The sequence below is a fragment of the Mustela lutreola genome, chromosome 9 (genome assembly GCF_030435805.1).
Source record: "Mustela lutreola isolate mMusLut2 chromosome 9, mMusLut2.pri, whole genome shotgun sequence".
Taxonomy (NCBI): domain Eukaryota; kingdom Metazoa; phylum Chordata; class Mammalia; order Carnivora; family Mustelidae; genus Mustela; species Mustela lutreola.
In genome coordinates, this window is record NC_081298.1 from 70,924,809 (window position 1) to 70,951,285 (window position 26,477).

The 26,477-nt window shown below is 39.3% G+C and overlaps 1 protein-coding gene across 2 annotated transcripts in view; it reads left to right on the forward strand.

Moving 5' to 3' along the window:
• The window catches only part of VWA3B (von Willebrand factor A domain containing 3B), a 242,905-nt gene that overhangs the window by 91,970 nt on the left and 124,458 nt on the right, over nt 1-26,477 (forward strand). For both annotated transcript variants that reach the window (XR_009344834.1, XM_059134682.1), the window contains exons 10-12: nt 5,017-5,171; nt 11,501-11,639; nt 12,711-12,842. Coding sequence is in view for 1 of the 2 variants with exons in the window: in XM_059134682.1 (XP_058990665.1) it covers nt 5,017-5,171; nt 11,501-11,639; nt 12,711-12,842 (426 nt within the window). In the remaining variant the exon portion in view is untranslated. The remainder of the gene's footprint in view (nt 1-5,016; nt 5,172-11,500; nt 11,640-12,710; nt 12,843-26,477) is intronic.

Below are 26,477 nucleotides of genomic sequence, written 5' to 3' on the forward strand. Positions count from 1 at the left end.
GAACCTAGATTTACACCTAAATTTGTGATGTGTGTGAGGTAGGGAATAACGAATGTGTCAAATAAGTTGATTATTGAGGGTTCCCTCAGCCCCTTCAAACTTGAAACTATAAAAACTGGTTTGTAGGGATGGATCCAAGTACCTTGTTTACACTGAGAAATAAGTGACTAAGAAGGCCTTGCTCTGTGTTGTTTCTAAGATAGATGAACATGTATGAGGAGGAGACAAAAATGCATTTCCCATTAGAGGATTCAGGCAAAGTTGGGGGCACCCCTAAGTCACATTTCATTCATAAGTACTGATGCTGCTGGTGCACAAAGCCGGCCTTGATGTTCACAAACCCACCTAGTCTCACCATTTATTCCTCTAACAGATATTTACTGAGCTTTTAGTAGGTGTCAGGCCGTGTGGTCTGGATTTGGCGTGAGAAGACCCCATGGAAATGCTACTTCTCCAGTTACTGATTATGAGATGCTGAGCAAATAATTTCACTGTTTTGAGTCTTACTTTCCACATCCGTAAAATGAGTGGTATAAAATCCAAATTTAAAAATGCATGTCTGGGCACAGGGCCTGGTTAGGAGATGTCCGGTAGATGCTACCTTCCTTCTTTTTATAGATTGCAAACATTGTGAATCAGAAATAAGCATTTATGGAATGCTTGGGTGCTTGATACATAAGGTGAATATTTGTGCTGTCTTAGCACACACAAGAAGACAAAGTTAAGGTGCCTCTGAGAGGTTAGGCCATGGGATGGCAGGGTTTGAGCTCCTATCTGCTGGGCCCTCACACTGCACTTTTCCCATTCTGACACTCTGCTGTCTGCCACCTGCATTCACATACCATATGGTCTGGTGTGTTTCCATCTGGGAGCGCATAAGGCACAGTTGGAAAAGGCCGTGTGACAGGATGGAGAATAGGGAGAACTCTCGTGTGACAAGAACATGGTAAGAATAAGAGAGAGGACGTCTTTCTCTTTCCACCTTTGTGTTGTGCCTGAGTTGTGGTTTCCCTGATGTCTGTCTTGGGAATCATCAACCATCAGACTGATCTCATCTCAGTCACCACCAGACTTCTCAATTCTGATCCCCATGTGGCTCTGGCATCCCTTCTCTGAGCCTCCTAAATTCTCTCCACTCTACCCTCTGGCACTAAAAGTCATCAGTACACCCACAATAGCAAGTGCCCTGCAGTGTTCCCTTCGCCTGTTTGTCTGGGTTCTCTCTTGAGGACCTTAGAGGACCTCAGAGGGAGGTTTCTGTCCATTTGCCTTGGACCTGTGGGCAGCAGAGGTAGGTGGCTCATTCCTCATTGCTGTTTTTTGATCATACTCCCTCCCTCTTCCCATGTCATCAGAATGACACCCACGACACCCGCTGTGACTCACCTTTTCTGAGCCCTAGGTCATCCCCACCAGTAATTGAAGATTATAGCTTCTGGCTTATGTCACTGGCTCTAGCCATTTTTAATGTCAATCGCATGAGAATGACCCTTCCCAGACACTGACATTTCATTTCTCTGACCTCCTGTTCTCCAGTAACTTCCTCCTATACCCACTCTCTACCTCCCCTGCCATAGGCATCCCCTTGACCTTGTCATTACAAATCACGCTGCCTCCATTATAACCCATATAATTCCAGAGGTCCCACTTTCTAACCTCTTTTTTTAAGGTCATTTCCTCTACTACCCTAATTCCAATCTTTCAGCTCCATCGGGATTATACATTTTGTTGTTTCTGCTCCCTGTTCTCTGTTCTCTTTATCCTTTTGTCCCTCTCATACATTCTCAACTACTTTTCCTCTCTTACATTATTGCGCTCATCTGTGAAACCCCAACCCTGGTTAAATTCAACTCAGCCTTTTCTGCCTTATAGACTGCATCAGAAGAAATCAGAGAAAAGCATAGCCACAGTGCCTGGCTTCCCTTTAAATTCCTGACCTCTGACTTTACATGGATCTCTTGTGCTGCCCCCAGTCCTCCTGTGCTTTTCCGATCCACTTAGATGCTTATTCTAACGTCTGCACTTTTCTCCTCAGACTTCAAATATCTTTTCTTCTTTGCTCACTCTCAGCAAGTGACCCTGGATTCTCATTTTACTGAACTTGCAGTGAACATCCATGATCATCCACCTCATATGTACAAATCCTCCAGCATTTGCACCTATATGTTCTACCCTCATTTCTTTTAGGATGGTGGAATTGTCCTCAGTTTTGTCTAAGGTCTAAACCCCTCAATGTGTGCACTGATCCTTATTCCCCATTCACTCATTCTCCTCCTTTCTATATCACTGATATTATTCTCATTTCTGGATCTTTGCAAACATGGTTTTCTTCCTCACATCTTAAAAATACAGGTTTTGGGGGCACCTAGGTGGCTTAGTCGGTTAAGCATCCAACTCTTAATTTCAGCTGAGGTCGTGATCTCAGGGTTGTGAGATGGAGCCCTGGGTATGGAGCCTGCTTGTGATTCTCACTCCCTCTCTCCCTCTTCCCCTCCCCCGCTCCCTAGTTGCACTCTCTCTCAGCAAAGAACCCCCCAAAAGTTTCTTGACCCACATGTTTATCTCTGGTTCTGCTTCATTTGTCTCATTCCTCTGCACCTCTTTAGAATTCAGCGCCTCAGGAATTTTATGTGTTTCCTGTCTCGTCTTGCAGTTTCCCATGCCTTTATGAGTGCACTCCAACTGAGCAAGGCTCCCTCTCCATCAGAACCCACTCTTTCCAGGGATACATGAACTGCTAAATCCAGGGGTCAGTTCCCAGTCTCACTCTTACTTGACCTACTATCAATATTTGATATAATTGGTTACTTCTTTGAACTTCTTTTGCTCTTGCAAAGAGCAGCACACTGTCCTGTTTTCCTCCTACTGACTTTTCTGTGTTGGTGTTCTTTGCTTCTTTCCCATGTCCTCAGCCTCTAAATGCTGAGGGGCCTCAAGGTACAGTCCTCAGACCTCTTCTCTCTCCGTAACCATTCTCTACATGATCTCATCTAGTCTGTGGCTTTTAATACTGTGTGCATGCTGGTGACTTCCACATTTGAATCTCTAGCCCTGAGTCCTTCCTTCGTCTCTAGCTGACTTCTTGCCATGTCACTGGGATGTCTGATAGGCCCCTTGAACCTAGCACATCAGGTACAGGTCCAGATCTTCCCCTTCAAGGCTACTCTTTCATAATCTTCCTCCTGTCAATTCATTGCAACTCTATTTTTATAGTTCTCCAGGCTGAAAACTATAGAGTCATTCCTTAAGTCCTCTCTTTTCTCTCATACCCACATCTGATCTCTCATTAAATGCTGTTAGTCTATCTTCATAACATGTCTATAATCCAGAATCTGACCACTTCTCACCACTTTCAAAACTGCCCCTGGCCCATGCCACCTAACTGATCCCGGACCCCCTGCTTTTGCCCTTGACTCTTCACAGTCTCTTCTCAACAGAGTAACCACAGTATTCTTTCCTTATTTATTTATTTTTTAAGTCCACTCCATGCCTAGCATAGAGCCCAATGCAGAGCTTGAACTCAAACTCTGAGATCAAGACTTGAGCTTGATCAATCAAGAGTCAGACACTTACGACTGAGCCACCAAAGTGCCCTACCACAGTATCCTTTAAAATGATATTTTTATAAATTAAATTTAAAAATTATAAATAAACAAAACTATAAATTGTGTCACTTGTTTAAGAGGGTAGGTCTTAAAATATATAGATCATCACAAGAAAAAAATTTGTGACTCTGTGGTGGTGTTACCTAAATTAATTGTGGTAATCATTTTGTACTATAGGCATATATCAAATCATATTGTATGTGTAATATAATGTTATATGTCAGTCATATCTTAATTTTAAAAAATGTGTCACTTCTCATGTTAAAGCCTTTGGGTAGTTCCTTTTTCACTCAGAGGAGAAGCCAGTCACTTCCCCTAGCAACTGGACTTTATGTAGTCTGCTTCTGGCCCTCCTCCTCATACTACTCTAGCTTCATCTAACTCCTTACCTTAGCTCACTGTGTTTCAACTGCATCAGCCTTCCTAAACTGTTACAGACATGCCAGACAGACTCTTACTCTTACCTCAGGGCTTTTGTACTTGTTGTGTCCTTAGACTTCCTCCCAGACTCCATATAGTCGCACTCCTTGTTCCTGATGGTCTCTGTTCATATTTATTCTTCTTTTTAGGGCTTTATTTTTTCAGGTTTTAACTTCTTTATCCTCCCATCCCCTGTTCTCTGCTGTCTTCCATAGCATTTGTCATCATCTGACCTGCTGTATAATTGTTTATTATCTGGCTCTTCCCCTGTAATGTGAGTTCCACAAAGGCAGGAATTTTGGTTTTTGTTTATGGATTATATTGCTGCTGCCTACAAGACTGTATTGTTGGTGGCTTGGAGTCATGCTTGATAAACTCATAAATCAGTTGTGTAAGCTCTCTGTGTGGGAAGCCATCATCCTCAGACCAGTTTTGTATGTACCAGTAGAGGGTGCTAGGTGTGGAATGGGGGTTCTTGGCTACTTTTCTTCATTTGGGCCTGGGAGTAATGATGGAAAGATGCTTTCTGTAAATCTCAAGTCCCACCTCCTCTAGATAGTCCTCCTGACCCTCTAGTCCATGAGGATGCTTTCATCTTTCCAAGATTGCCCAGGTATTATTGTCTCAACCCAGCATCTAGTACTCTGCCTTTCTAACTGTGTGTGTGTGTGTGTGTGTGTGTGTGTGTGTGTGAGAGAGAGAGAGAGAGAGAGAGAGACCGAGCACGTGAGTGAGCATGTGGTTTTCTGCTGGAAACATCTTCTCTGAGCCTCAGATGGGATTGCACTGTCTTTCTGACCATGATGCTTGATATCTGACACAGGTCTCCACATAGAGCAGCCCTAGTGCACGTTTTGTTGAATCAACAGTTTAATGATTTTACCATGGGAGTGAGTGCTAAGAACTAAATAAATAAGGCAGAAATATTGGGTACCATCTGGAGATGACTCTGAATGGTCTGAGTGGCTTCTGTCCTTTGTCTTTTCCTTAGGAGACCAACAAGAAGACAGTCCATGCGAAATACTGCCGTAGATTTGTCCATGCTCCCTGGAAGGATGGGAGCTTGGTCCATGTCTGCATTACCAAGGAGAAGTGTACATGGTACAGTGAGAGAATCCACACGATCCTTGCCCAGATTCAGAGAAGGTTGGTATATTTGCAGAAGGGTACAAGTGGTTTAGTCTCTCTTGAAATTCAAATCTGCTTGATCTCTTTGTAAAAGCTTAACCATGAGAAAGAGCCAGTTAACACTGCTCAGTCAGGGTTGCCATCTGATTGATGGCTTGCTGGTGGCCTTGTTGTTAGCAATAGAGAGGGATGTTTCGATCCTATTCCAAGCTGCCTTGGTGCCAGTAAAGACTCTTAAAAACAGCAAACAAAGATGGTTATGTTGGTTGCACATCACTATAGGAGGCTAAGGAATGCTTCCGCTGATGTCTTGCATTTTTTTGTGGGCCATAGGTATACTGCAGATTGTATCACACCTGTCCTCTGTATTCTTGGTTATTGTACTTCAACACAACTTTTAACAATGTGAGATATGTGAATATAATGGAATAATGTATATGCAGCTAAAAATAACCTCACGGACTCCCTCGCAGCACTGCTGGTTCTTAAAGTCTTCCAGTGCTAATGCCTCTGACCTACTAATGCTGTGACCTCAGCTTCAGCCCCATGCGGATGATCTAACTTAATGCTTTCACCTCCCTGCTGCCAGAGGACAGCTTAGACCACCAAGATCAAATCCATTTAGGTGCATGGCCTCTGAGGTCAGATAGACCTGGATTCTAATACCAGCTCTGCCACTTGCTCTGTGACCCTGGGCGAGTTACTTAATGTCTTTACGCATCAGTTTCTTCCTTTTTAAAGTGGGAATAATAGTGCCATTTATAAATTGCTCTGTGATTTAGATTAGATACCAAATCTAATGAGTATAGGCTAGTATCTAGCCTGCAGTAGTCACTTAAAAATGAGAGTTCCCTCCATCCTTTCATGTTTTCTGTTACAAAATCACCAGCAGCAGATCCCTGTCTGCTCTTCTATGAACTCTTTAGAGCCCGAGTTTCTCAAAATCCAGCTGGTGATGATATTTGATCCAGAACAAATAATCCCTGGGTCTGGAGTTTTCTCTGCTAATGATCTTGGGGCTGACTTCTGGGGAGAGTAGTTTGTATTTCAGGCCTGGGAAAAAGGATACTGTTTAAAAGACACTCCACTCAGTCCCTGCCAGGTCTCTTTGTCCCTCTCCACCCCCCAAGTTTCAAGGGTTGTTGGGAAATTCTCTCCCCTCTTCTGTTTTCTAGAAGTCTTTGTGGAGAGTTGGTACCAACTCATCAATGAGGCCACCTAGGCCTGGAGTTTTTCTTTGTGGGGAGGTTTTTAATTATGTATTCAATTTCTTCTCATTTTGTAGAACTGATTGTTAATAACTGCTGTCATCTTTATTTTCAGTTTGCTGGAGGTTATCCATTTTAGTGATCTTTTCAAGGAACCAGCTTCTGGTTTCAGTGGTTTTTTTCTCTGTATAGTTTTAACTTTCTGTGCCACTTTATTATTTCCTTCTTTCTCATTACTTTGGGTTTAAGTTTCTTAAGATGGATGCTCAGATACTAATTTGAGACCTTTCTAATATAAGCATTTAAATTTTCTTCTGATATTGCTTTAGCTGCCTCTCACAAATTATTCACTTAAAAATATTTTTGAATTTCCCTTATAATTTCTTTTCTTTCTTTTTTTTCTTTTCTTTTTTTTTTTGTACCTAGACTATCCCTTATAATTTCTTGTTTAAGCAAACGTTATTTAGAAATATGTTTACTTTTCAAGTACTTGTGGATTTTCCTGATAGCTTTTCATTTCTCTATGGACAGATAGATACTATATGATTTCAATTCTTATAGAGATCTGTTTTGTGACCCAGAATATGAAGAAACGCTACACGTTCTGCTTTTGTTGGGTGGAGTGTACTATAAATATCTCAGTTGAAGTTGGCTGATAGTTTGTTTCGGTCTTCTATATTATTACTGATTTCTTGTTGAATTGTTCTACAAATTGTTGAGAAAAGAGTGTTTAAAATCTCTAGCTGTGGTTGTGGATTTGCCCATTATTTTTTCAATTCTGTCATTTTTTTTTCCTTCATGTAATTTTTAACTCTATTACTAGGTGCATGACATTTAGGGTTATCATGTCCTCTTGATGAAGCAGCTCCTAAAATGTCCCTTTTTATCTCTGGCAGTATTCCTTGTCCTGAAATCTGCTTTGTCCAACATCAATAGAGCCACTACAACTTGCTTTTGATCATTTTCTGCATGTTTTATCTTTTTTCCATTTTTTTTTATCTTTACCTGTTTGTTGTGTCTTATATTGAAATAGGTTTCTTATAGACAGAATATATATATATATATATTTTTTTTTTTGTAAATCCAATCTGACAACCTCTGCCTTTTTTTTAAACTCCATATGGTTCTCAAAAACAAACAAACAGACAAAGATAATGTAGGGAGTTAAAAAAACATGATAGTCAGAATACACTATTCAGTATATACTGAATAGTATATTCACCTGGGTGGCTTCGTTGACTAAGCATCTGTCTTCAGCTCAGCTTATGATCCCAGAGTCTTGGGATTGAGTCCCGTATCAGGCTTCTTGCTCAGTGGGAAGCCTGCCTCTCCCACCTGCTTGTGCTCCCTCTGCTTGTGCCCCCCCACTGACAAATAAATAAATAAATAAATATAATCTTTAAAGAAAAACCCTATTCAGTGGGAAAGTTGGAAGATGAAGGCAGTCTCTCAAAAAGCAGAACACAAGCATTCTAGGGTTGATGTTAGCATACATGCATACATACAAATAGATAGGTTATGGACATACAAAAAATGAAGGGGAGATCTCACAAGACCAATGTTTCCAAACCAAAAGAAAGTTGCCAGGAATGTCTAGAAAGTGGGTAATAAAGACCCATCCAGGATACATCATCACAAAATTTTAAATACTAGAGATAAAATATTCTAAAAGTTACCATTTATCCCCCAACCCCCCATTGGGTTTGTTTTCATTTGTTTCTCTTTATCTTTTGGTCCTCTTCAGCCATTTTTCCCACCTTGCCTCTTGCAACCACCAATCTGCTTGTTCTTTGTATCTATGAACTCATTTTTTGTTTTCATTTTATTTGCTTTAGATCCCACATATAAGAAAGATGATATCTTTCTCTGACTTACCTCACTTAGTATATTGCCTTCAAGGTTCATGTGTTGAAAATGGCAAGATTTCATTCTTTCTTATGGCTGAATTATATATATATAGATATGTCACATCTTCTTTATCCATTCATCTATTAATGGATACTTGGCTTGTTTCCCTATCTTGGCTGTTGTAAATAATGCTGCAGTAAACAAACATAGGGGTGCTTATATTTTTTTGAGTTAGTGTTTTATTTTTTGGATAAGTACCCAGAAGCAGAATTCTGGATTGTGTGGTTTTTCAATTTTTTTCTTAATATTTATTTGTTTATTTATTTTAGAGAGAGCATGCACAAGCATGAGGGATAGAGAAAGAGAGAGAATCTCAGGCAGGGCTGAAAGAAAGAAAGAAAGAGAAAGAAAAGAAAGAAAGATAGAGAGAGAAAGAAAGAGAGAGAATCTCAGACATAGGGCTTGGTCTCATGACCCTGAGATCATGACCTGAGCGAAAACCAAGAGTTGGATGCTTAACCAACTGTGCCACCCAGGTGCCCCTTCTATTTTTAATTTTTGAGAAACCTCCATACTCTTTTCCACAGTAGCTGTACCAATTTACATTCTCACCAACATGCACGAGGGGTTTCCTTTTCTCCACATCCTGGCCAACACTTATTATATCTTGTCATTTTGATAATAGCTGTTTCTAATCTCTGCCTTTTGATTGGAGTATTAAGATCATTTCCATTGGGGCGCTTGGGTGGCTCAGTTGGTTAAGCGTCTACTTTCAGCTCTGGTCATGATCCCAGGGTCCTGGGAGCGAGCCCCGCATTGGTCTCCCTGCTCTGCAGGGAGTCTGCTTCTCCCTCTGCACCCCCCCCTCTTTCTCTGTCAAATAAAAAAAATAAAATCTTTTAAAGAAAAGATCATTTCCATTTAATGTGATTATTTATTTGGTTGGATTTAAATCTAAGATCTTGCTATTTGTTTTTTGTCTCACCGGTTCTTTGTTCCCTTTGTACTCTTCTACCTTCTTTTGTTGGAGCATTTTTTATGATTGCATTTAATCTTGACTGTTAGCTTATAAACTCTCTGTTTGTTTTGTTTTGTTGTATGTATGATAGCTTTAGCATTTATAGTATATCTTTAAGTTGCCACAGTCTACTTTCAAATAATATTTCACTTCATCTATATCATAAAAATCTTACAACTTCCATTGCCTCTTCTGTTTTTTCTTTTGTTGTCCTACACTTTATTTCCATATACGATAAACCCATAAAACATTATAAACAATCAACTGTCATATAAATAGACTTAAAATGAGAATTAATGTATTTTGTATTTATCCACATATTTGATATTTCTGTGGCTCTTTATTGTTTTGTATAGATCCTAATGGAGGTCTGTTGGTAATGAATTACCTCAGGTGTTTTAGTCTGAAAGACTCTAATTTACTTCCTGTTTTGAAAGAGTTTTTTTGTTTTGCTTTATATAGAATTGTGGGTTTATAGTTTTATAATTTCAGTACTTTAAAAATATTTCTTCATTGTCCTTTGGCTTGCTTGATTTGATGAAAACTCTATTATTTTTATGTTGTCTCTGGGTGCTTTTTTTATCTTTATTGTTTGATTTCAAATTATATATGGCATGCATTGGTGGTTTTTATTTTTTCATTTTTCTTCTGTTTAGGTTCTTTGAGCTTGTATATATGGGTTTATTGTTTTACCAAAATTGGAAACATTTGGCCATATTTCTCCAAATATGTTTTCTGTTTCTGTCTTTCTTCTTCTGTCTTTTCTATCTATATATATGTTGGACTCCTTGCTATTGTTCCATGTGTTGCTTATTCTCCGCGGTTTTCTTTAAGGCTTTTTTCCCTCTGTGTTTCATTTTAAATTGCTTCCTATCACAATGTCTGTCTTAAGGTTCCCTGATCTGCTAGTGTAGTGTCTGTTAATACCATGTAGTGTATTTTTCATTTTGGCAAAGTGTATCTCTGTATTTTCCATTTCTGTCCTTGTTCTGCTTATACTTTACTTTGCTGAACATACGGATTGTGTTTATAATAGCTGTGTAACATCCCTTTCTACTAATTCCAGCATTTGTGTTATTTTAGGGTCTGTTTCTGTTGATCTGTTTTTCTTCTGGTTATGGGTCATATTTTCCTGCTTCTTTACATGGATGGTAGTTTTTTACTGGGATGCAGACATTTTGAATTTGAAGTTCTTGGGTACTGAGTTTTGCTGTATTTTAAAATACATGTCCTGTGATGCAGTTATGTTTCTTGGAATCATTGGGGCTTACTTTTAAGAGCAAGTAAGGTCTAGGGCAGCCTTTAGTCCAGGGCTAATTTGGTTCTACTACTAAAGCAGTATCCTTATGAGGACTTAATGTCCTATGTATTAAGAAGGTTTCCCACTCTGGTTGTTTGGAACATGAAGTAACCCTGTGTTAACTCTGAGGTGTTGATCTACTTACTGTTATGGTGATTTGTTCCTTAGCTTTCGGAGTTTCTTCACATGCATGCCCTGATCATTACTTAGCCAAAATCTTTAGGGCACTCTCTGCAGATGGCCAGAGCCCATTCTCTTCCCCCTTTTTTCCCTCTTTCTCCATCCCTCTCCACTCTCTCTGCTTCAATACAGCAACCTCTCCTTCAGTATTTTGCCCTACAAATTGTAGTTGCCTAGCCTTGGTAAACTCTGAAGTCACTTTCAAATATTTTTTTTTTTCATTTGCCCTGCCCCCTCTTCTTGGTCTTGGCTGAGGATGTGAACTTAATTTACATCCTGTTGTGGGCGCCTCAGTCCCAATCACAGAAGTAGTCCTGCTCATACAACTGTCTGATGCTTAGTTATTAGAGGGATCTGGGGTTGCTTGATATTGTCCAAAAGCTTCAGTGAAGTTTCCGGAATGTGCTGACATGACTAACTTGACTGTAGTTAGCAGAGTTAAAAGAACAAATGGTCTGAAGTCATAGCTGAGGGATTCAAACTATCAGATGATAGGAAGTAGTTTACTTTTGGCTTTGGAACCCAGTATTGGATTTATTTTTCTGTCCTGTTGATTTTCCTAGCTGTTTTGGATTGATGATGGAGAAGTAGAGGGGGCTGGTGATCAGGGAGCCAGCCCAAATATAGGATTTTCCATAGAAAACCCTCCAAGTGAGTAATCCACTCACAGAAGATTGTGCATAAGCAATACAGCACAGCTTGACCTCTATAGATGTATTATTAAGTTTTTAGGAAGATTGCCAATACTGCCCGCAGGCTCTAAAAATCCACTTCCAACCTTTTTCTTGCCTAGGATTAAGTGGCTGCAGGATAGAAGTCAATTCCTCTTTGGAAAAGTACCCAATGATTGCGTCTATGTCCTCATTGATACATCTCACTCAATGAAGAGGAAACTGGACTTGGTGAAGGACAAGATCATCCAGTTTATAGAGGTTAGATGGGGCTATCAGGTGCATGGGTGTGGGGACCTTTGTGTCATGAACACATCCACAGCAGCCTTCACCTGCACTGGTTATGAGAGGTGCACAGGCAAGGTCAGCACCCAGACGTCCACAGGAGAGCCACTTTAGAGAAAAGCTCCCTTTTGCCACTTAGAGAATCATCAGTTCTTTGCAAGTGGACCCGTCCTGCAGCATGGTCCTTTCTATAACCTGTGGGTTGCTAAGGGAGTTTCAGTGTCCACTGCTTCATGTTTCCTCTGTCCTGAAACCTGTGATGTGCACACATCTCCATTGTCTCCCAGATGCTCTGTCACCACAGCATTTTTATTTTAATCTCCAGTATTTATTAGCGGTGTTGCATGCAGTGGCCCCAAAAAACTGATGTGTGGGAGGAGTGCAAGCTGGTGGTTAGGAGCTTCCAGGTCTTAGTCCATCTGTGCTGCCTCTGACTGGTGTCACCTGAAGCAGACTGCTTTCCTCACTCCGAGTCCCCATACCTCCAGATGGGTACCCTGGTGCTGTCACTAATTAGTGGTGTTGATGGGAGTGTTAGCACAGATCATTGTGGGGGATGTTCACAAGGCCAAAATACAGGTTTTAATTTGATAAACTTCTGTTGGAGAAATATGGACTGGTAGAAGGCAAGTGAGTAGATGTGTAACCAAATAAAGCCTTCACAAAACATGATAAGTGAAACGATTACACCATTTTGGATTTCTCTTCCTTAAGCAGGTTCCATTTACTGGAAGTATGTGGTATACCATCAATGATACTATTAAAGACAACAACATTTAATGTTATGTTGTATAGAAAAACTTATGCATGTGTGTGACATATATAAAATATTCATACATATATACATTTGTAAAGGTATACTCCAAACTGTGTAAATTTTGTTTAAATGTTTTTTGTATTAGAAAAGATTTTCTCTTTATAATATAATTTTTAGCTTCTAGAACTGAAAATAGATATCATCGTGATTAAAATTTATCAAACTATGACCTGTCCTAACCTTATCTTACATCTGAGTGGTGTTATGGTTAAATAATAATTCTCTTACAGGAACAGCTGAAATATAAAAGAAAATTCAATTTTGTGCAGTTTGACGCCCAAGCAGTTGCTTGGCAGGAAAAACTTGTTGAAGTCAATGAAGATAATTTGAGAGGGGCTCAGTCCTGGGTTAGAGACATTCAGGTAAGAAAGATGGAGGCTAGGTCTGGGGGAAGAAGCCTGACTTGATCACCTACTGAATTAATCATGCCATGGAAATTCTTTTTTTTTTTTTTTTAAGATTTTATTTATTTATTTGACAGACAAAGACCACAAGTAGGCAGAGAGGCAGGCAGGGAGAGAGGAGGAAGCAGACTCCCTGCTGAGCAGAGAGCCCGACGTGAGGCTCGATCCCAGGACCCTGGGATCACGACTGGAGCTGAAGGCAGAGGCTTTAACCGACTGAGCCACCCAGGCGCCCCATGCCATGGAAATTCTTGACAAAGGACTCTGGGTGTCAAGATGGCAGGGTTTCACACACTCATTTTCTTTACAATGGTCACATTAATCTAAATACATGAGTCACTATCTTAACATTTAGATAAGACTTTGTTCATAACACACCTTTTCCAGAGCTGCCCTTGGCTCAGATCTCAGCCCCTTTATGAAGATAGATTTCAAAATTTATTTTTTTTGTACTAGAACCTTCCGATTTGATCTTTCTGAAACCTCATTATTGTTTCAAATAGTGTATTGCAGCTATTTTAAGCTATGGATTTTGTTCCAAAGTAGTGAACTGGTGGAAACATACCAGTGTTCTGGCGAGAAGCTAGAGAGAGAGGGCAGCAGCAAGATACATTGAGAAAGTGAAATACATTCTTCAGGCCTGCCTTTTACTTGGAGAACTTTAAAGCTACCCCTCTTGGCATTTACACAGACTACTAGGAAGGAATTTCCTTTCCTTAAATTTTTTCTTGTCTTGATCTTTTCTTAATTTTTTAAAAAGTTACTTTTCCAGAACCATAAAGCATTCTAGATACTTGAGATATGCTAAAATTGAAACTAAGGGCTCTTCTCAAAAAGTCAGATGTTGATCACAGACATCTTTAAAATAGTTCAGTACCTGAGTTTAAATTAAGTCCCAGATTTGGGGCACCTGCCTTTGGCTCAGGTCATGATCTCAGGGTCCTGGGATCAAGCCCCACATCCGGCTCTCTGCTCAGCATGGAGCCTGCTTCCCCCTCTTTCTCTGTCTGCCTCTCTGTGTACTTGTGATCTCTCTCTCTCTGTGTCAAATATATAAAATCTTAAAAAAAAAAAAAAAGTTCCCAGATTTGACAAGGAGCCACGAATGGACACTTGTGGGTCTCCTTGAATATTGAAAATAGCTTGTGCTGTCATTGGGATATACCAGAGTTCCCTTGGGATTGGTTTTTTAAAAAATGGGAGAATGAAGAAGTATATTCTATAAGAAATAATGATGCCTATAAGATCTTGATCTAACTGGCTACCTTACCCTGGGAAGAATATTCAATTCATATTCAATTTGATACATTTCCAGGATTAACCAGTGAAGTTACTTGAGATAAATGCTCCCTCCTTTTACAGACCATATGTAATAGTTAATTCAGAGCCCACTAATTTAGGGTTTGTTATGACAAGATATTATATACATAATATCATTAGATAAAAACATTAATGGGTGCTGCTTTATACAAAAATCACTAATGAATAGAACCAGCCATCTAAATGGCTAAAACTCAAAGTGTGATTCTGTTCTCTTAAAAAATCTCCACTGAAGGTCTCTTTCTTGCTTACTGAATGTGCAAAATTTATTTTCAAGATGACCAGATTTCTCTATATTCTTTTGACTGGCTTGGCTCAGGAATCAACCCAGTGAATTCAGGACTAACCACTCAGGTGTTCCAACACTGCCATGTGTTGGTGTCGAAGTGGTAGTTCCTCAAGGAGGCATAGCCAGTACTAAGGTCAGAGGAGCACAAGCTGGGACAAAGTCTGCCCAGTAGTTCGGAGTAGGGTCTGGCCCAAGGCTCCTGGATCAGGAGGCATTAACTCCTAACTGTCTTTCCTGTGATTCTCAGTCTGGCTTTCTCCTAGCTTTTCTACCATTTTTTCAACATTCTCTGAACAGTGAGCTTGTCAACAAGACTATTGAGATGAGGCTCAGAGAGAAGAGTTGTACTATTTACCATCTGAGCTATATTTCTGATGCCCAAATGTTGAAGGAGTTTTTTGGTGTGTTTTTTTTAAAACCTTTTTAATTTGAAATAATTTTAGTTTTTTTAAAATTATTTTTATTAACATATAATGTATTATTTGCCCCAGAGGTACAAGTTTGTGAATCGTCAGGCTTACACTTCACAGCACTCACCATATCACATGCCTCCCAAGCTATTGGAGGGGCCAAGCACCCTCTCCACACCCTCCTCCCTTCAGCAGTCCTCCATTTGTTGCATGAGATTAAGAGTCTCTTATGGTTTGTCTCCCTCCTGATCCCATCTTGTTTCATTTTTTCCTTCCCTTTTCTCTAAACCCCCCACACTGCCTCTCAAATTCCTCGTATCAGGGAGATCATACGATGATTGTCTTTCTCTGATTGACTTATTTCACTCAGCATAATACCCTCTGGTCCCATCCACATCATTGCAATGGCAAGATTTCATTTCTTTTGATGGCTGCATAGTATTCCATTGTAAATATATTCCACGTCTTCTTTATCCATTCATCTGTTGGTGGACATCTAGCTTCTTTCTATAGTTTGGCTATTATGGACATTGCTGTTATAAACATTCGGGTGCATGTGCCCCTTCGGATCACTACATTTGTCTTTAAGGTAAATACCCAGTATTGCAGTCACTGGGTTGTATAGTAGCTCTATTTTCAACTTTGTGAGGAACCTCCATGTTGTTTTCCAGAGTGGCTGCACCAGCTTGCATTCCTACCAAGAGTGTAGGAGGGTTCCTCTTTCTCTGCATTCTCTCCAACATCTCTCATTTCCTGACTTGTTAATTTTAGCCATTCTGGCTGGTGTGAGGTAGTATCTCATTGTGGTTTTGATTTCTATTTCCCTGATGCTGAGTGATGTTGAAGACTTTTTCATGTGTCTGTTGGCCATCGGGAGGTCTTCTTTGCAGAAATGTCTGTTCATGTTCTCTGCCCATTTTTAAAAAATTTTTTTATTTTTTTTCAGCGTAACAGTATTCATTGTTTTTGCACCACACTCAGTGCTCCATGCAATCCGTGCCCTCTCTAATACCCACCACCTGGTTCCCCCAACCTCCCACCCCCCGCCCCTTCAAAGCCCTCAGATTGTTTTTCAAGAGTCCATAGTCTCTCATGGTTCACCTCCCCTTCCAATTTCCCTCAATTCCCCTTTCCTCTCCATCTCCCCTTGTCCTCCATGTTATTTGTTATACCACACAAATAAGTGAAACCATATGATAATGGACTCTCTCTGCTTGACTTATTTCACTCAGCATAATCTCTTCCAGTCCTGTCCATGTTGCTACAAAAGTTGGGTATTCATCCTTTCTGAGGGAGGCATAATACTCCATAGTGTATATGGACCACCTCTTCCTTATCCAGAATGAGAACTTCAGGTTGAGACCTGATTTAGGACCAAGGATGTGATCTATTCTGGAGAATGTTCCATGAGCACTAGAGAAGAATGTGTATTCTTTTGCTTTGGGATGGAATGTTCTGAATATATCTGTGATGGCCATCTGGTCCAGTGTGTCATTTAAGGCCTTTTTTCCTTGTGGATCTTTTGCTTGGATGACCTATCCATTTCAGTGAGGGGAGTGTTATTATTGTATTATCATTGATGTGTTTCTTTGATTTTGTTATTAATTGGTTTATATAGTTGGCTGCTCCCATGTTAGGGGCATAGGTATTTAAAATTGTTAGATCTTTTTGTGGGACAGACCCTTCAAGTAAGATATAGTGTTCTTCCGCATTTCTTATTATAGTTTTTGGCTTAAAATTTATCATTTATCTGATAAAAAGATTGCCACCCCAGCTTTCTTTTGATGTCCATTAGCATGGTAAATTGTTTTCCACCCCCTCACTTTAAATCTGGAGGTGTCTTTGGGTCTAAAATGAGTTTCTTGTAGACAGCATATTATTGGGTTTTGGTTTTTTATCCATTCTGATACCCTGTGTTTTTTGATTGGGGCATTCAGGGAAACTATTGAAAGATATGAATTTGGTGCCATTGTATTGCTGGTAAGGTGACTATTACTGTAAATTGTCTCTGTTCCTTTATGGCCTATGTTATTTTTTGACTCTCTCATTGCTTAGAGGACCCCTTTCAATATTTCCTGTAGGGCTGGTTTGGTGTTTGCAAATTTTTAAAATTTTTGTTTGTCCTGGAAACTTTTTATCTCTCCTATTTTCAGTGATAGCCTAGCTGGCTATAGTATTCTTGGCTGCATATTTTTCTCATTTAGTGCTCTGACTATATCATGCCAGCTCTTTCTGGTCTGCCAGGTCTCTGTGGATAAGTCTGCTGACCATCTAGTATTTCTACCATTGTATGTAATAGACCTCTTGTCCCAAGCTGCTTTCAGGATTTTCTCTTTGTCACTAGGATTTGTAAGTTTTACTATTAGATTATGGAGTGTGGGCCCATTTTTACTTATTTTAAGGGGGCTTCTCTGTGCCTCCTGGATTTTGATGCTTGTTCCCTTTGCCACATTAGGGAAATTCTTTACTATAATTTGCTCCAATGTACCTTCTGCCCCTCTCTTTCTTCTTCTTCTGGAATCCCAATTATTCTAATATTGTTTCGTCTTATGGTATCACTTATCTCTCAAATTCTCCCTTCATGATCCAGTAGTTGTCTCTCTTTTGCTCAGTTTCCTTATTCTCCATCATTTGGTCTTCAATATTGCTAATTCTCCTTTCTGCTTCATTTCTCCAAGGAATAAGAGCCTCCATTTTTTCTTGTACCTCATTAATAGCTTTTTTTCATTGTTTATTTTTAATTTTTATTTTTATTTTATATTTATATTTATATATATAAAGTATTTATATTTTATTTTTATTTTTTATTTCAACTTGGTTTGATTTTCGTTTTCTATTTTTTATTTTATTTATTTACTTACTTATTTATTTATTTATTTATATTTTATTTTTTATTTCTCCAGAAAGGGTTTCTTTAATATCTTCCATGCCTTTTTCGAGCCCAGCTAGCACCTTGAGAATCGTCATTCTGAACTCTAGTTTTGACATAGTACCTATGTCCGTATTGGTTAGATCCTAGCCTTCAGTACTGCCTCTTGTTCTTTATTTTTTGTGATGAGTTTTTCTGCCTTGTCATTTTATCCAGATAGAATATATGAACTAGAGAATAAAATACTAAAAGGGTGGCAAAGACACCAGAGAAATGTACACTAATGAAATCAGAAAAGATCCAAAACCAGGATAGAAGAAAGGGGAAAAAAGAAATAAAAATAAAAAATAACACACACACACACATACACATGCATATAATTAGACTGGTGAATAGAACAGAGCCACCCACTTGATTATGGGTGTATTTTGGTCTCTTAGAAGAAACTACCTCCCAAAATTTTAAAGAAAGGAAAACTTTTATATATATATATATATATATGTAAAAGTAAGGGTAAACATGATGAAGGGATGGTATATGATTGTAAAGGTGAAAATTTTAATAAAATTCTAAAAAAGGAATTGATAAGATAAGTTGGTTGGAAAAAGAAAAAAAAAAAGGAGGAGGGAATGTGGTCTGGCTAGAGACTAGAACAAAGCCATGTGCTAGATTAGGGTATATTTTGATCTATTAGGAATGTATCCCAAATTTTTTAGAAAAAAGAAAACAGCCTATATGTATACAAGAAATAAGGTTAAATACAATGAAGGGATAAAATGTGACTATAACAATGAAGGTTTAAAAAAATTTTTTTTAGAAAAGTATTGTGAAGATAAACTAGTTTAAAAACGTTAAAAGAGGAAAGAGGAAAAGTTAAAAAAATAGAATAAGAAAAAAAACTAAAATAAATGAACTTTGCAAGACTAAAAGATCAAGCCATGAATTCTATACATTGCTTTCCCCTAGCTCTGGAGTTCCACTGTTTTCCTTGATCGCTGAGCTTGGTCTTGGCTGGATATTCTTGCCGATTTTCTGCGGGAGGGACCTGTTGCAGTGATTCTCAAATGCCCGAGGTAGAATTGCACCACCCTTGCCAGGGACTGGCCTAAGTAATCTGCTTGGGTTCACTCTCAGAGCTTTTGTTCTGTGATGCTTTCCATACCACTTTGGAGGACGGGAATGAAAATGGCAGCCTTCCAATCTTCCAAGATCTTCCAATCTTCCCCTAGAGGAGCCGAGAACTTGGGGCCCCATTCCTCATTGAGACAAGCAGTCAGTCATTCCTGTCTCCCTGGTCTCTGACCTCACTCTGAGCTCACCTGGCCTGTGACTGAGGGTTTCTGTCTCTGGTGCATGGCCCCGCCTGAGTCTCAAACCCAGCAGATTGCTGCTATGCTGCTCCTCCTGGAGCAGGAAGATGAGTCTCCTTGGATCTGCTGCTTGTGGGGTCCCTGCTCAAAGAGCAGTGTCCCAACTGTGCCTTTGATCACAGCTTAAGGTAACCCCAATCTGAAAGCTCACTCTTTGGCTCTGTCTCTGTAGTCGGTTTCCTTGCTCTAATACCTGGTAGCTCTGCCACACTCAGACACCCCTGATATTTCTGTGACCCTGCAGGACCCGAGACCACACTGTCCCCACGAGGGCTTCACCCCTGCTTAGCCTCTCGAGCGATGTCCCTAAGTAGAGCAGACTTCTAAATGTCCTGATTTTGTGCCACACTTCGCCACCGCTTTCTGGGAGCTGTTCCCTCCCCTTGCAATCTTATCTTCCCATCTTTTCGGATTCACTACTCTGCATGTCCTCTACTTCAGAAAGTGGTCACTTTTCTGTTCCTAGAATTTCTGCTCTGCTTCTCTTCTATCTCTTCTATCTCCCGTTGAGTTTGTAGGTGTTCGGAATGGTTTTATACCTATCTAGCTGAACTTCATTTTAGTTTGCTACTCCTCTGCCATCTTGCCTCTCTCTGAAATTATTTTAGTCTTAACAAAAGAGTGGCAGAGATAGTACAGAGGATCGGCCTGTATTCCTCTTCAGCCAGCTTCCCTTAATGTTAACATCTGGCATAACCATAGTTCAGTTGCCAAAGCTAAGAAAATCATAGGGGCACATGGCTGGCTCAGTCAGTTGTGCATGCGACTCTTAATCATGGGGTCCTGAGTTTGAGCCCCATGTTAGGCTTAGAGCCTACTTAAAAAAAATTAAAATAGAAAATCTATTTAAAACAAAATCTAAGAAAATCACATTGCTTCATTCACAGACTTCACTCAGAGTTCATTAGACTTTCTACTAATGTTACTGTTCTGTTCCAAGATTCAGTCTAGGGTCCCACATTGGATTTATTTTTTTTTTAATTTTATTATCGAAATATAGTTGACATACAGTTTTATATTAGTTTCAGGTGTACAACATAGTGATTTGACAACTCTATACATTACTCAGTGCTCCCTATGGTAAGTGTAGTCACCATCTGTCACCACATGATATTATTACGGTACTATTGACTGTGTTACCTCTGCGTACTTTTCATCCCTATGACTTATTTATTTGATAACTGGAAGTTTCTACCTCTTAATCCCCTTCACCTCTTTTCCCCATCCCCCACATTACATTTAGTTCCGGAGTCTCCTCAGTCTCTTCCAGTCTGTAAAGTGTCCTCAGTGATTCCTTGTCTTTCATGACCTTGACGCTTTTGAAAAGTATTAATCGGGTATTTTGTAGAATGTCCTTCAGTTTAGATATATCTGATGTTTTCTCATGATTAGATTGGGGTTAGAACACCTCAGAAGTGATGCATCCTTGTTAGGGCCTCATGTCTAGTGGTTGATATGCCTTAATACTAGTCATGTTAACTTTGAGATGCGGGTAAGGTGGCTTCTGCCAGGTTGCTCCCATGTAAAGTTACTGTTTTTGTTTTTATAGATAAAACATGTTTCGGATGAGCTGCTTTGAGACTGTGCACATATCCTGTGTTTCTTAAATATTTACTCATGAATTTTAGCACACTGTGGTGGATCTTCTCTACGGCCGTTTTCACAGTGCTGTTCTAATGGTGACTTTCTGTTTCCTCCATTCCTTTTACATTTATGCATGTGAACTCTTCTGCAACTGAGAGTTTCCTCTTCCCCCCTTGTATTTATTCATCAATCATATTTATTTCATATTGGACTCCTGAATATTGATTTACTCTTTCAGTAATAGTTGAATGCTATTATTTATTTTGTTGTTACTAAGCTTCTTCCCACTTTGGCCATTGGGAACTCTTTCAGGTCGCCCCCTATATCCTTCATACTTGCATCTAGCTTTTTTTTCTTTTTTGAATACTTCCTTAATTTCTGGTGCTATGAGATGTTTCATGTTCATCTTATATTTTCCAAGCCTCATCCCTGGAGTTTACCACTTCTCCAAGGAACCATTGTTTCTTTTATTAGAGAATGGTGTTTATAAACCAAAATCTGGGTGTTGGGGTATGTTTATTGCCACTACTAGACTTACTGCTTCTAGGTCGTCTCAGTAGACAAAGATGGGAAATATATGTATAATAGCCCATCTGTCCATAAACATTTATATTCCCCTATCTATTTATCTGTATTTTCATTAAAAAAGAAAAATAAAACCATGAGTTCATACTAATACATCTTACAAAAATCCAGAGCCACAGGATTTATTTGTAATCAGTGTATTTGCTTATTTGTAACTTCTTTGCCCATGAAAAATCTGCTTGTCATTATCTGTAATGTATTTACTTTTTTGTTCAACCCTAGTATACATATAAAGTAGTTTCAGAATTTCTAACTCATACTCTGAGAAACAAAATTATCAGCTAGAGTGTACTGTTTACACATAGTTCTTTCTGTGTTTAGCTTTACAGTATCCAGTCAAAGAGCTGTTTTCTAAAGTTACTAAGTCAGGTACTTTTTTACCTAACTACTTCAGTGTGGTTATGTCATTCATCAATATGCTGGTTCCCCCCATATCCTAGTTGAACTGTATTTTAATTTGTACAGAACATTTTTATTGGTGTATAGATCTGTGGGTTTTGACAAGTGCATAGAGTCTGAATAAAGACACTGGGAAAAGGTAGACCCACCAGAGATCCAGTGAGACTCCCAAACTGCACTCCAGGACACAGGCTCTGACACATCATCCAGTTCATTGGAAGCAGTGGTGATAGTATAGCCGTAGCGATAATATAGCCATTGCTATCCCAGTCCCTGCTTTTCGACTCAGATCCTGTCAAGTGGTCCATTCTGCCAGCAATGGCAAAAGCAGCAAAACTCCAGCTTCCCAGTTGTCATTTTACAACCCGAGTGTGGTGGGCATGATCTACTAGAAATAATGATAGCAATAAGGTCATTTGGCCGCCATTGCTCCCATGCCACAGCATTGTATGAGTGGTCTGATCTGTTGGCAGTAGCCACAGTAGCAACATCTCAGGAAGTTTCAGACTGCACTGCATGCCTGGGGTAGGGTTGGTGGTCCCATGAAACTGCAGCAGTGGCAGCAGCAAAGCCTGGGCATTTCTAAAACCAGGTCACCTCTAGGTGGCAGAACCTGCTGGTAACAGCAAAGTCCCTGAGTGTCCCAGCTTCACAACTGTGGCACCAATGGGAAGTCCAGTCCTGCAACAACAACAAAGGCAAAGCTTTGTATCTTCCTGCTCTCAACTCAGAAGTATAAATAGAGTCAGGCTCAGCAGCTTCTGCTTGTACACCCCAGCAGGTCATCTAGCACCATTAGGCCCAGAGACATGCCTTTCCTAGGCTTTCTACAGGCAGCACCAAATAGGAACGAGTTGGAGCCCCAGCAGCACAAGAAGAACAAAGCAGACCAGAATAGGACTGCATGGGGTACAAAATTAAATCGTCATTGGAACTAAAGCCCACAAACATAGGCTAAAATAAACATGCTAAACCTGAACAGGGTGACTGACTGCCTGCTAAATGACATTTAAATGGGAATAGTCAGTCTCCTAACATAGTAACCAGATTGTCCAGGACATAAAAATCACTCATCATACCACAATCCAAGAAATCCACATTTGAATGAGAAGAACAATCAACTGATGCTAGTACCAACAGAGCCTCTGAAATCTCTGGGACAGTAAAAAAGAGGTAACAGTCATACCATCGGAATTCTAGAAAAGAGTGTGGGACTAAAAATGTATTCAAAGAAGTAATGGCTAAAAGCTCTCCAAATTTGGATGAAAACATAAAAACTATAATTCAAGAACCTAAGTAAACCCCAAACAGGGTAAAACCAAAGAAATCCATACCATAACATATTATATATTTAATCTTCTGAAATCTAAGGATGAAGAAGAATCCTAAAAATACCCAAGAGAAATAACACATAAACTATAAAGGTACACCAATTCAAATGACAGCAGTTTCTCATATGAAACCATGAAACCAGAAGGAAGTGGCACACACAACATTTTTCAAGTGCTGAAAGAAAAGACCTGTAGGCTGTGAATCATCTTTCTGGTGATGATATCCTTAGGATGCAAAGAGAAGGGAAACAGAGGATTTGGTGCTGGGAGACATATCATTAAAGAATGAATGGCTAGGGGCGCCTGGGTGGCTCAGTGGGTTAGGCCTCTGCCTTCAGCTCAGGTCATGATCTCAGGGTTCTGGGATCGAGCCCCACATCGGGCTCTCTGCTCGGCGAGGAGCCTGCTTCCTCCCCTCTCTTTCTCTGCTTGCCTCTCTGCCTACTTGTGATCTCTGTCAAATAAATAAAATATTAAAAAAAAAAATAGAATGAATGGCTAATGGAGTTCTCCAAATAGGAAGAAAGCTTAGACCTTCAGAAGTAAAGGAAGAACAGTAGAATGGGTACATAGAGAAGTAAACATAGAGAATCTGTAACCTCACCAGTAGCTTTAATCATGTTTTATGGTTTAAGCAAAAGTTTAACATCTAATATGGTATGTAATTAATATAGAGAAAGTACTTCAGACAAAAGGACCTAAATGGAAAGGATAGTTTTTATACTTGAATTGATAAACTTCAAGTATATCAGTATCAGGAGGCTGTGATAAGTTACACATAAGCATAAGAAAATACCTAGAGCAACCATGAAGCATACTACATAAGGCAGTACACTCAAAAACATTACAAATAAATCAAAATAGAACACTAAAAAAATGTTCAAATTATCCATAGGAAGGAAAGGAAAAATAAGGTACATGAGAAACAGAGGAAGTACACAGAAAACAAAAAATGGGAGCTTAATTAAATACCAGTAATTACATGTAAATCATCTAAATATACTAATTACATGACAGAGATTGGACGGTAGACAAAAACATGATCCAATTCTATGTGATCTATGAGAAACTACCTTCAAAAATAACACAGGTTGAAAGAAAAAGGATGGAAAAGATAAACACTAATTTTTAAAAATCTGTAGTAAATATGTTAATATTACATAAAGTAGATGTTAAAGGAAAGAGAACTATAAGAGACTTAACATGATAAGAAAAAGATCAATCCAGCAAGAGGATAACAATCCTAACAACACTCATGGTGAACACAGTACAATACATAAACTTGTCCAGTCGTGGTGTTATACCCCTGAAACTGATGTAACATTTTGTGTCAGCTATATTTTAATTTATAAAAAAGAAGCCAGCTCTCCTAAATATTTATGCACCAAACCACAAAGCTTCAAAATACATTAAACAAAGCCAGATGGAGTCAAAAGACAAGAGAGACAAATACAGCAATTCTATTTGGGGACTTTGGTACCCCAGTCTTAGCAGTTAATAGCACTGTTGAATAGTCATCAAAGATTTGGAAGAAGTGAACAACACCTTCAGGTAAGCATATCTAATTAACATTTATAGAATGCTCTACCTACCAAGAGAATACATAATCTTTTCCAAGAAACATTGATCATTCATATAAATAGATTATATCTTGAGTTATAAAACAACCCTTAACAAATTTAAAAGCATTGAAATCTTACAGTTTTGAGTCACACAGATATCTTCAGACTGTAGTGGAATCAAACTAGAAATCAGTAACAAAAAGACACCATAAAAATCTAAGAACACTTGGAAATTAAAGAACAGGCTTTAAATAATTCACAGAAAGAAAATCATAAAAGAAATTTAAAATTTCATAGAATTAGGGACACCTGAGTGGCTCAGTTGTTTAAGTGTCTGCCTTTGGCTCAGGTCATGATCCCAGGGTCCTGGGATCGAGCCCTGCATCAGGCTCCCTGCTCAGTGGGGAGTCTGCTTTTGCCTCTGCCCTTCTCCTCCAGTTGTGTTCTCTCTCTCAAATGAATAAATAAAATCTTAAAAAAAAATAAAATTTCATAAAATTTAATGAAAATTAAGTACAGCATGAAAATATGTGGAATGCCAGCTAATACAGTGCTGGAAGGAATTTAATGCACTAAAAGCCTCTATTAAAAAAGAGGAAATTATTTCAAATCCATAATCTATGTTCTTTTGTCAAGAACCTCTGTTCTGTCTTTTCATGAATATTTATATGGCAGAGAGCCTAGGGAAGTAGGAAAAGGTGGCCTGCTTATTACCCAGTATAAAGGTAATATCTGACTCCAGAGCAAAGAATGAACATGCTTATAGTCCATTATAGGATATTCAGTTTTCCTAAGTTCAGGGTCCCTCTCCTTTAACACAACCTATTGTATGTGCAAGTGTCACTTAACCCTCTCACCATCACCCTGTAGGAATTGGGACCTAGGAAACTGGTGCTGAACCGCCCTCCCCCCCTACCCCGCCCACCGACATTCTGGCTACTGCTGCTGCTGTGAGTAGTAAAGTCCTTTGTTGGTGACCCAGACACCCATGTTAGTTTGCAACTAAGGCAAAATCTTAGGCCCTTCACAGCTTTTGATGTATATTCATGTAAAAACCTGCAAGCAAACGTTTGTAACAGCTTTATTTATAAATGCTCGAAGTCAGAAATGACACAGATGTCCTTCAACAGGGAATGGATAAACAATTTTACATCCATTTAATGAGGGATGCTACTCATCCGTAAAAAGGAACAAAGTCTCAATTCATGAAATAGCATGGGTAGATCTTAAATGCATTTTGGTAAGTGAAAGAGGCTCAACCCAAAAGTCTACATACTGTGAGGAGGAGACAGAGGTTAAAGTCCAGCTTCCCCACTTGCACTGTGAGGGGTAGATCACCTCGATACTGCTGGTAGGAGTGGACACAGTCAGGCAGGGAGGGCTTGTTACACTTGGTGGGGATGAGAATCTTGGCTCAGCCCTTGGCCTTCACTGCCACCACTCCAGTAGGAGTGTCGGGGTATTTTATTTTATTTATCCTACTTGACCTTCTTGGGTCCATGTGTTTATGTCGGTCATTGTTTTGAGAAAATTCTCAGCCATTCCTTTTTTCAGTTATTTCTACTATCCTGTTTTCTTTCTTGTGTTTCCAATTATGTACATGTCAGACCATTTGATATCATCCCACAGCCCTTTGATGCTTATTTCTGTTCTGATTTATTGTGTTCATCTGCATTACTGTGGTTTTGATTTTTAGTGTTTTCTTTCAGTTATTTCTTCAGGTTCCCATTTCTCTACAGAAATTGCCCGTCTGGTCTCCAGCATTGTTCACCTTTGCCATTAGAAATGTTAATGTATTAATCACAGTTATTTTAAATTTTCTTTCACATAGTTTCAGCATCGGTATCACCTGAATTTGTTTCTGATGACTACTT